The 12,273-nt window shown below is 41.9% G+C and overlaps 1 protein-coding gene across 2 annotated transcripts in view; it reads right to left on the reverse strand.

Moving 5' to 3' along the window:
* ADAMTS9 (ADAM metallopeptidase with thrombospondin type 1 motif 9) overlaps positions 1-12,273 on the reverse strand; it is a 147,058-nt gene that overhangs the window by 58,954 nt on the left and 75,831 nt on the right. For both annotated transcript variants that reach the window (XM_040995061.1, XM_040995062.1), the window contains 5 exons: positions 11,378-11,497; positions 7,985-8,089; positions 7,679-7,846; positions 6,043-6,312; positions 2,021-2,182 (listed from right to left, as the gene is read on the reverse strand). In XM_040995061.1, coding sequence (XP_040850995.1) covers positions 2,021-2,182; positions 6,043-6,312; positions 7,679-7,846; positions 7,985-8,089; positions 11,378-11,497 — 825 coding nt within the window. The remainder of the gene's footprint in view (positions 1-2,020; positions 2,183-6,042; positions 6,313-7,678; positions 7,847-7,984; positions 8,090-11,377; positions 11,498-12,273) is intronic.

The raw sequence follows: 12,273 nt of genomic DNA on the forward strand, positions 1-12,273 counted from the left end.
TCATAGGACTGGTATGATTTCTGGCTCCTCAAGTTCTGATCTAACTCTCCGGTAATGGACCTGGGAAGTAATAGACGATGGCTCAAATATTTAGGACCCTGTTACCCAGGGATGGAGTTGGCTCCAGACCTTGCCATGGCCTAGCCCTGGTTGTTGAGGTCAGCGGGGGAGTAAATCAGCAGACCAGACATCTCTCCCTATTGATTACTCTACTTTTCAGATAAACAGTCTGTTTTGTTTTTAAATTGAAGAGTTAATTAACTTGATCAAAGTCAGCCTCTTAGCAAGCGACTAAGAGTTTTGAGATAAGCAAAATAAAAACTACCCAATTCAAAATTAAGGAAATAATGACTTAATGGATTTTACTTTCTGGCAACTTCTAAGATGCTGTCACCAACCTCTGGCCATTCTCTGACACCAACGCCCACGGTATGCTATGATGGTAAAGTATTTCACTCTCTCACTTAATCTGAGGACAGATATGACTTCCTCTTTGGATGAATAAACATGTGGTGGGAACACTGGCTAACATTCCAGTGCTTGGAGAGAGTCAAGCTTCTAAGGCAGGAACAAGCTGTATTTCTTGGACAGTGCTGCTGTGCTCAGATCCAGGGACACTGGTAGTCAGTTTTCCTGCTGTGTCAGAGCCAGATCTCCCACAGCAATTGGAATGATCGGGTCCATGCTGACAGCAAGTAGGCCGGCAAATGTGTGTACTCTTCTGGCTGGGATCCAATTACAGAGGCTTAGTCACAAGTCCCCATGGGACAGAAGTTTGCTGAGAGTTTGGGAAACCCATGTTACGTGGGTCTCACAGCCTCACTCCCCCTTCCTTGCTTCAGCCAAGCTCTCCAGAATGACATAACTGCCAATGAACATCAACAAAAGTCCCTGTGATGGCTGCCAGTGACTACCAGGATACGTTTAGGAAATCATGACATGCGCATGCTTGACGTGGGTCAGTCAACAATTGGAACTAAGGTGTCTTGTCTGTCCTTCCCTTGCCCCCCTGCCTCACCCCGCCCCTGCCGGCACTGGGGTCTTTCAAGTGTTAATTCTCAGGTTTTACTTAGTAAATTTCATAGTCAAGTAGACCAGGTCAACAAAGTATAAATGTGCTGCCCCACTGATTAATTAAACATAATACAATAACAATCAAAGTCTACATATAATAGGGACACAAAAACTCATTGAATAATAATAGTGCTCTTAAGGGTAAAGACCATTCTTAACATGAATAATGTTTATTATTACCTTATTAGAACATCAGTGGATTGAGGGTTGTGTGAAAACCATCTGACATGTCCTACCACACAGAATGGTCGGGAATACTGTGTAGTTGATGCTATTAGTGTCCTCATTTGCAGAAGAGGATATCAATATTTTGGAAAGTCAAGATCCCAGGCTTCTCAAAAAAGCCAGGGAAAGGAACCTAGCTCTATCTGCTCTGAATATATCAGCGCCCTTTATCAGCCATAGCAGGCAACTCTGAAAAGGGAACAGTTGAAGAATGTCCTAGCTTGAGAATGTAACAGCCGATTTCTGCCTTCCGTGATTCAAACACATTCTCGCTAGAGAACTAAAGACACCTAGGCATTCTGCTTGCTGTTGAGGATTCAGAACACTGGGAGACATTATTACTGCAGGAGTAAGAGTCTGTCACAAATACCCCAAAACCATGATAATAAGGCAAGACTTTCATGGACCAGCCTATCAGATAATTTCAATCACCTTACATTCATCCGTTTCATTGTTTAACCACCGGAGCTAACAAACAACTTAAAGCAGGATTTTAATTTGCCTTTTTGCCTAATTTTCCTTTCTTATACATTCAAATAGTTTCTTATGCAAGTCTCTTATGCAATTTAGGACAGGTCTATCTAGTTCATCTAAATCTAGAAACTTCTACTAGCATCAGTTTTACTTTCATGTAAAGTTTGAACAGGAATTGAGTCTGGCTTACACCATGCCTCATGGCTGCCTTCATGCCAACGCCTTGCTTTGCATAGTTCATGCTCACCTCTCCCCAGCTGCCATAAACCCAGTGAGGACAAGGTCCGGATTCACAGGCTCTTTGCTCATCGGGTTTGATTCTTTCCACACAGTCAGTGGCTGGATATCCGTTTTCATCCTGACACACAACAACACGCCGCTGCGATCCACCAGCACAGGTACTGGAACACTAAACACATCGTTCAACAAGTTAACTTCACCTTAATCTCCATGTCACAGGCACGAAAAGCAGTTAGGTGAAGAGTCAGAAAGGAACATGATGGAAACTGTGGTCAAATCATTCATAAAGGCCAAAATGTAACTGAGAGAATCTGAGAACTTCCCTACCAGAGGAATGTGCACCACTTGCAAACAAATCTACTGGGCAGACCTGTAACTTTCTGCACACTTTAACTCAACAGTTGCTTGCTATGCTACATGAGTTAGGTGTCCAGCGACTTGGGGAACAGTCCCCTGGCCATCTTCCTTATCCCTCTCCACAGCTCCAAGAGGCACAGAAGTATGGCTGGGCACCAGTTTATTTAGAAATTGTTTCCTTTTCAAGACTTATGAGTGCTTTTTAGAGCTAACAAGGACTTCCTTTCCAACACAGATGTCAAATTACATGCTTAATGAATTGTCAGTTACTGAAATTAAGCTTCCATATGAACTCACTCAATGACTCCAGCCACGCACTGCAGAATGTCATTTAGACATTACTTATGAACAGGTAAATGCTCCCTTCTGTTCCTTTACAATAGCCGACACTTCAACGGCTGATAGAAGCAAGGTTTGTTCTGTTGATTTTTTTTACTTCCCCAATGAACTAAATTGAATTCCACCTTGATAAATGTCTCTGGGTCTGTTCTCGGAGCCTCACACTCTCTCTCCCGCATGGCACTGTTTCCTGTTTGCATTTTAGTTCATTTCCCACACAAGCTTCTCATAGCTCTCCTATTTATCTATACCTAGAGTGTTTTTCTTCCCATAATTTCCTTATCTTTTTAAACCCAATGTGTTTGCTAGTATCCTTCACTCTGACCTTTAGCTTGTAAAATCAGTTTGCCTATAAATAACCAGCTGGTCTTCAAGCAATGTAATTCCCACAAATTATCAAGCCTAAGACTGCATTCATAAGCATGCTTTTAGCTCCAGTTCTGAAGGTTGATTTGTGTTTTTTTATAGAATGCACATTCCAACCACTGCTATTTGGAAACATGCTCTGACACTGTTTCTTGCTGATCATCTTCCACATCAAGACATGTATATATTTTATTGTTTATTACATTGAAGCAGTCCAATTTCCCTGCCTATGCTGGACCAACTGTAAGTAGTTTAAATGTGTAACCTTGGGGGTGGGCACTTAGCTTACCAAGTGAGATACAGGGTATAATCCTCACATCGAAGTACCTGGATTTGATGCAGACCCTGGTAGGCAGTGGTAATGGCTCAAGTGATGGGATCCTTGAAACCCATGTAGGAGATGTGGGCTGAATTTTCAGTTCCCAGCTTTGGTTTGACCTAATCCCAACCACTGGAGGAATTTGGGGTTTTACCAGAGGATGAGAATACTGTGATTATTTTCTATCTCTATTTTTCACAACTTCTCTCTGTATGCACATCTCTCATTTTTTTTTCTTTAAATGAACCTTAATCAATATCTATACTTTCTCATTTTGCACTGGACTTTTTAAAATATACACCAGGCTAACAAACTTGTTAGTTACATCTGAAAAAAAAATTTAGGTCTTTTTTTTTGACTTAAATAATTCTACCTCTTTTCTCTGAGGGTCCTGAAGGACTGTCTTTAAACCTGAAAATATGTGTCTTACACACACACACACACACACAGTAGCATTTTAATTATCTTAGCTTGGGGGAAAACTACTTGTATGTTGGAAGCATATTTTTAGGGGCCAGTGTTACGATATAGCAGATAAAACCCACAACCTGCGATTCCAGCCTCCATAAGGATAAGGTTTAAGTCATGACTGCTCCACTTCAATCCAGCATCCTGCTAATACACCTCAGAATGCAGCAGAGGATGGCCCAGCTGCATGGGCTCCTGAAACCACATGGACAACCCAGATGAAGCTCCTGACTACAGCCTAGCCCAGCTCAGGCCACTCTGACCATTTGTAGAGTAACCCAGGGATAGAAACCCTCTATCTGTCACTTTCTCTCTTCCTCTTTGGAACTCTGTCTTTCAGATAAATAAAATGATCTTTTAAACATTGTAATACCCATTTAGCTCTCGAGTTTTTCCTCTTAATAATATAGTTGTGTGTCATTCCTTTACTATGACACCCATGGACTTCATTGCCCTGTGAAAAGATGAGCTCCCTGAAGAAGGGCTCACACTGTGTGTTGTGTAGCTGTCAGGTGCAACTTGTGTACTGCACAATGTAAAGATGAACATGCCAGTGCACATTTTACACTCCTGGGAGAAGGTCGGACAGGCCAAGTTACGGCTGAAAAATATCACATTGTCCAGCTTCAATTTTGCACCACTTAAGGGGAAAAAAAACTGTCCAAACAGGCACACAGAGGAAAACAATGGTGGTGCCCATGCTGCAGAATGTTTATCTAATCCTCTCTAACTGGGAACTCTGTCCAAGGGCACAGTCATTCAGTCTAAAGAAATGCATCATCCCCAGTGCAGTCCGAAATAAGAACAGCATTAAATATCTTATAAAAAATATTTAATGAACTATTGCTGGAATGTTCTAATTCTATTGCTGGAATCACAGGTGTGAGTTTTACATTTTATCAACCAGGATAAACATAGGATGTTCAGTGATAACTCTGCTCATCCTTCCATTTCTCAAAACAAAAATCTCTTCTCATCCAGGTAGAGGGAAGCTTGAGTGGGAAGCAAGACAGGGGAGTGCAATGGTGCAGGTGCTGAGTGCCTTAGTTGCTGGTCTGGAAACATCTCACATTTGCTGTGAGTGCAGCCGTGTGGCTAATCAGTATTCAGAGCTAAGGACACCCAAGTGACCAACCCATACCACGTGGGAAGCAGACAGCTTCCTGCTCATTATTTGTACTTCAGAAATAATTAAACACAATTAGTGATCCTAGAAAGACATTGCTAGTAAGCAACTAGAAAGGAGAGTGTTGAGTGGTAAGGCCCTGGTAACCACACACCTGCTCGAGAATGTCTCCTTTAGTTCCATCAAAACACATATCAGAATCTGTAGCATGCTTTTTTGGAGGAGGGGAGAGGCTGATTTTTAATAAAAAAAAAATCCAAGAACATATATTCTTTTGATAGTAAGTATTTTTCCAAGCATTTCTGGTTTGGAGATCACAGGGAAACCAAGTGTTGACACCCATTGAAGTTCTCACGCCGGAGCAAGCAAGTGGCCTTATTTGCATCATCTCAAAGACTCTAACAACCAGAAGACAGGAACTGTGGAACAGCAGGCCATTTTACACACAGGAAACAGAAGCACTAAGAGGAATGGGGATCTAAGCACTCCCTCCCAGCCCAATTTGCAAATGTGGGTCTGCACCAAAGGCCACACCCCACAGAGTCTAACAGGGCTGGGAACTGCTGGTTTTTAGCATCTCTACCTCTGGCATCTACCTCTGCCATCTTTCCCCAATCCAAGACAATGACTGACAACTACCCACTGACCCTCTGTGTATACCCCTTTGTGACCACACGCATCCAAAGAAACAGCAGCAAAACAAGACTTCTCTTTCAGTGAAATTTCTCTGTCACCTCAATTTCCCCTACAGGTATCAGTCGTCCAGGGTCCCCATCTGTGACCAGGATGACTTTCACAATACCTACCTGACTGCACCATCCAACAGTGACACCCTCCTCCATTCCACTGAGGGCTACAGGCAACGTGACCCTAGAGCCCCCTTACTGGGACCATATTAACTTAGGAAATATAGCTTCTCACCTGACAATGTACACCACCAATCTCTTGTGGGAAAAACAGGATCAAAAGGCACGTCTAGTTTTCTTCTCCCCAAACCCTACCTCAAGTGAAAGAGAAGCAGGCACACCAGGGAAGGGCTTCAGGGAATACTCACTGCTCCCCAGGGGCCAGTTCTCCACTGGTTTCCACCGAGCACGTGGGTGCGGCTGGAGCCTGGGCTCCTGGGACGATAGTTCTCATTTTGGAAAGGATGCTGGGCTAAGCCCATGTCTGGGGTCCGTTGAGGGCATGGTGACATGGAACAGTCTTGGTCAGTTTCTGGGATGTAATCTTGGTCACACTCGCTCTGATCGATCACATGGTCACTGTAGTTGACACACACCACTTGCCGGGTTGCCCTACCTTGCCCGCAAGTCACAGAACACTGCGTTGAAGGTTTAGAAACAGAAAAGACAGGTCATTTGGCAGTCAGAGTCAGCTATAAATTCTTGAATGTGCACTTCAGTAGGAGGCCTGTGATTTTTCCAGTTGCTCTGGCTCCAAATCTTGGAATCACAATTGTCTCTACTCCTTCTTGCCCACCTCATACCAACTTCATTGAGAAATTCCATCAGCTCAGAGTTTAAAACACACCCCAATCCAAACACCTGTCATATTCTCCACCATCACCTCGTTGGTCTAAGACATCACCTTCCCTGCCAGGACTCAGCATGGTCTTGCAGCTGAACCCCTGCTTACAAACTTGACATCTCCACCCAAGTCTGTTGACCACATATCATGAGTCTATTTAACCCCATTGTTTCATCTAGTGACTTCCCAGTTCACTGAGAACAGTCAAAATCCTTATGCTGACATACTGTACCCTTTATGTGCATTTCTTTGACTTATTCTCTACTTGCTGTACTCCAGTCATACTAGCCTCATGGATGCTTCTTCAACACATTAGTTACACTCCCATCTCAGGGATTTTGTCCCCAACATATTGTTTGCTGTTCCAGGATAGCCATGTGGTTTACCTCCTCATTTCACTTAGGTCCTGAGCAATGTCTTTCTGACTGCCCTATCTGAAAGCATGTCCTATCTGTATCTATGCCGTTAACTCTGCTTGACATCTTGCTTGTACTTAGTATTGTTGCTGCATTACATATTTATTTGTTCCCTGTCCTCCACTGAAATAATTTCCACAAAGGCAGGCATTTTATCATTCACTGTTTACTGTTCTTCCTGTGCAAGTGTTGTCCAATATCTTCTGAGTAAACAGATAAAGCTGAGAGAAGGAAGAATTGATGGATAAATGGATGGATGGATGGATGGATGGATAGTCAAGAAGTGAAAGTAAGATTGTCTATCATTTATTGGGTGCCTACTGTTTGCTAAGCATTTAACATATATAATCTCGAATAATTCTCCCAATAACCCTATAAGGTAGGTATTCTGCTGGATCTTCTTTTAAGCGTAAAGGAAACTGAGGCTCATGAACTTTAACCAGATTTTCCAAGGTCATGCCATCTAGTAATTGCAAAGGTCTGGGCTTTCACACAGATCTATTTTACTGGCCCTTTCAAAGTCACATGCAATTATGACATCTACTGATAATGCCAATAACCTATTACCCACACAACTGACCAAGGTTTCATAGATTCTTGACCAATTACATAGGTATGGAGCAAGATAATTCCAATCATACACTAAGCACAACTTTGAAATATTACTCACAATGTAGGACACTTCCTCTTTAACCCCGTTTACAGGCCCCTGCCCTCCCCATGCCAATGAATTCATTTGCTTACAGCACTCCAGTCCAAAGCCTTCCACTGCCCACAGGGTGTCACAGAACATTCCTCCTTGGCCACTGGTCTGGGCAGGGTAGCACAGGCACTCTCATCAGCCACAGAGCCATCCTCATCTCGGCAGCTGACATATCTCATCCGGGTCCCTTTTCCACAAGTAGCTGAGCACTGGAGATTAGAGAAAAGCAATGCAGATGTGTTTTGTAAAATGGCGCTAGAACCAGGGCCAACTTCCTACAGTCATGTCAGAGAATGCCTGTTTCCCCTCATGTCCTCCCTCCTCACTTTTCCCACTCTGTATCTTACTGGAGTCCAAGACCCAAATCGCCACTGGGTTCTTGGCACACTATGTGTGCTTCTCCTTGGTTCTGGGGCAGATGGAGGAGGGTGACAAGATGGTAATTCACAGTCCTAGATGTGAAAGAAGAAAAAGTCCATGTGATGTTCAAGGCAATGCAATTCATGATGTATATACATGTAAAGGCAAGAAGGTTAAGGGCTCAGGGCCAGGTTACAGGACATCCCTCCGCCCCAGCTTCAACTTCTGTAAAACTGGACACAGCCTGAATCATGTAGTACATTCCTTAATATAGGGCAGGAAGTTATGGCGTGATTTTTTAAAGCTGCATTTATTGACCTTTCTCCTGAACAAAGAAAAATATGGCACAAGACTTCTAAGAGAGTGAGATGCTATTTTAAACTTAATTCTTACAGTAAAATGATCAAGGTTTGATTTTGATTCTCACATTTCAATTAATCTCTTTAGCACAAACATGTTTTCCAGTTTACCCAAAGATAAGACCCTAGGTCCTAAAATCAAATCTAGCTAGAACGATATTCCCAAAAATTTCACTAAAAAATGAAATGAGAAGTTTATTTCTAGTGCAAAAATTTCAAAATCAATGCATAATCTTTTCATTATATTCTTCAAGATGTTTGGAAAGACATAATTTAAGAGATCAGCACCTGAAATTTGTATGATGCACTTCAATTACTCAGAGAAAAAGTCCCTGTACTGAGCGGCAGTTATCTGTATATGAATGATATTCCTAGATTTACTGATAGAAAAATAACATATACACCTGCTCAAAATTATTCCAATATCTGACAGTGAGCAACTCTTCTTTCATTTAATGTATGTCTATTATGTGCCTGAGACGTATCAAGGCTTGGTGTTGAATGTGACTGACGTATTATCACCTTATGGGTCTCACACTCACCTCTAAACCTTGCCTATGTTTCTGCCCACTGTTCAGAAAATGCCAGAGACTATTTCTCACAGAGTGGACAATCCACACAGCAATGTGGGAGGTGGCCTTTCGTCAAATGACTATAATAGAAAACCTTACAAGAAAACTGAATTCCTAAGGCAGTTGATACGTCCCCACTCTGGGGTTGCTTTAAGTATCACTGCTAACATTTCTGAGGTACATAGCTTACCATAGTTTGGCACATTTTGACAAAATAATAGAGATTAAGATGCTGAAGCTACTGGTGTTTGGCTAACTGATCCCTGAGAAGATGTGCCCTATCATAATAACCATGGACTTTTCTGATACTGCTTTACCAATTAACAGCACACTCTGAAATTCAGCAGGTTGAGGGTGTTTGGAATGAGGCTTTGCTCAGTGCCTGAGCTGTGTGCATGGACTGAGTTCAAATCCTAACTCCAGAAATGAGCAAGGTGACGGACATCCCAGTCCCCTGTGTACAGATTTGTAAGAAAAAAAAAAGCCACAGTCAGAGTCCACACAGAGTAACATAAGCATGGATGATTATCAACCAGCTCTCGAGAAAAAAAATTATATATGTTTATAGATGTAAACATACATTACAGATATCTATCCTTGTCATAAATTTCATTGACATACAGGACGTGTAGCAAACAATTTACAAATAATAATAAAATATGCAACCACTTTAAATTCACATGGCTAACTGATTCTCTTTCGCTTTGGCTGGGCTTTTAAAAACCACTCTTTTAGGGACTGGTGCGGTAGCCTAGTGGCTAAAGTCCTTGCCTCGCATGTTCCAGGATCCCACATGGGCACTAGATCTTGTCCTGGTGGCCCTGCTTCCCATCCAGCTTCCTGTTTGTGGCCTGGAAAAACAGTCGAGGATGGCCCAAAGCCTTGGGACCCTGCACCCATGTGGGAGACTCAGAAGACGCTCTGGGCTCCTGGCTTTGGATTGGTGCAGCTCCAGGCATTGTAGCCATGTGCGGAGTGAATCAATGGACGGAAGATCTTCCTCTCTGTCTCTCCTCCTCTCTGTATATCTGACTTTCCAATAAAAATATGTAAATCTTTAGAAAAAAAAAACCTACTCCTTTAAAAAGTATTTATTTACTTGAAAGTGAAAGTTCCAGAGAGAGAGATCTTCCTTCTGTTGGTTAACCCCCCAAGTGGCTGCTTTGCTGCAGCAGGACCAAAGCCAGGAAGTAAGATATTCTTCCATATGATATTCTCCCACAGAGCAGCAAGGTACAAGCACTTGGGGTATCTTCCACTACTCTTCCCAGATCATTAGTGGAAAAAGCAGGATCTGAATGGAAACCCTTATGGAACGCTGGCATGGTACACAGATGCTTTACTCGCTATTCCACATTGCTGGTCCTGAATTTTTGAATCATCAACAGATATAATTGAGGTGTGAATGTGAATTGGTATTTTCTTTGCATTTAAAAGTAAGGCAACAATGAAATGATGCTAGTCAGAACCTGACTGAGTGATGCCCTGACAGACTTCTTTGAGGGATCAAATGATAATTTTAAGATCTGTAACAGTATCTTCTCCCTGTATTGTGTTCATATTTCTCATGCCTTTGCAATGAAACTGCTACAGAAAATAATATTCTTCCTATTATTCACATTGTAAGAGCTACATCCTACGATTCCTTTAAATAGAATCTAAATGAACATATTCTCTATCACGTTTCTAAGCCAAACCATCAACCAAGTAACAAATAAATCCTGAATCTGTGGCACTTTCCAATCTCAGGCATGCACAATGTGCCCACCATGGCCAGTTTGAAGCTACCAACTTGAAATCAATGAAGCACAGCTGGGAAGAGATGCTCACGCACCTGTCCACCCACTGCACAGATACACACTGATGAATGACAAGAGCACAGACAAGAGCAACAGGGAGTAAGTGAAGAACTGATAAGTCTTCAGGATGTATCAGTTTTTCTTTTCACATCATTGATTTAGTTATAGGCTTATAGTTTCAGTTATTACATTTATCTGGATGTCATATTTGTAATACATATAAATGTGCACACACAAATTAAACATGTTTAGCAACTAGCTTACAAAATTCCCGAGAAACTTACCAATTAGTTTGTTGGGGGGTCAAAGCTAGTTTTATCACACATGATCTGAACAAATGAATCTAGTTATTCTACATAACATGGAAATGATGAAAAAATGTTCAGGAAAATGAGTTCAAGTAACCAAAACCATCCACCCAAGAAGAATCGGAATTGAATCTACATATATTTCAATTAACTATGAAACAATAAAACACATACATCCAAAGTGTTAGGTTCTGAATGTCACAGTCAAATCCAGACAATCCAATCAGCTGGTTACTCTACTTGCACATTCACCTATGAGAGGATTTCAACTATCTGAACTGCTGGGAAGTTTAGCTATCTTAGTGCCCAGAGCCAGGAGCTGACTGTGACAAGAACACTCACCTGGCTATCCGTTGGTCTTGCTGCTGCATTGCAGTCATTGTCATCCACTACTGACATGTAAGTCCCAATGATGCATTTCACTGCCCTTAGCTGGTATCCCTGCCCACAGGTGACACTGCACTGGGAGAAGAAAACAAAGGAAAATGAATATACAACTCAGCAAATCTTTTTCCTTTACTTTTCTCATAATATCCTGCAAGAGACATATATTTCAAACACAGTGGGCCAGAGAGTTGTGACCCAAAATACTGAGACAAGTGACTGACCCTGCCATGGATTATACACCCATTGTATGCATGGATTTCAAAACTGGTTTTGTACCAAGACAGATTTATCTTTTCAGAAAATTTATTTGGAAAATAGAATTACAGATAGGGACAGACACACACATACACACACAAACTGATTTTCCATCTTATGGTATAATCCCCATATAATCACTAAGGCTGTGGATGGGTCAGGCCAAAGTTAGGGAGCCTGGAACTGACCCAGGTCCCCCACAGGTGATAGTTTCCAATTACTTGACCCATCTTCTGTTGCCTTCCAGGCACATGAGCAAGAAGCTGGAGTACCTGGAACTTGAACTGGCTCACACGCAGGATACTGGCCTTGTAGTTGACAGTTTAATCCATCTACCACAATGCCTGCCACTAAATTCATCCTTTATTTCCATTTTCCAATGAACATTCTGAAATCCCCTGCACCCAGCAGAATTCTGTAGTTAAAACAGGCATTTGCTGAGTTTTGTGATGAGCATTTTAGACTTCTGGGAAACTGTACTCTATAGTAATTGAAATGGTTCCTAATATTTTTACATCAGACAATCACTATTATGTTATTAGTGAAAGCTATAGCAAAATAGTGGAAAATGACATGCACATAGAAAAGGGGAAGAA

The sequence above is a fragment of the Ochotona curzoniae genome, unplaced genomic scaffold (assembly GCF_017591425.1).
Source record: "Ochotona curzoniae isolate NIBS_2020 unplaced genomic scaffold, NIBS_Ocur_1.0 contig_908, whole genome shotgun sequence".
NCBI classification, from domain to species: domain Eukaryota; kingdom Metazoa; phylum Chordata; class Mammalia; order Lagomorpha; family Ochotonidae; genus Ochotona; species Ochotona curzoniae.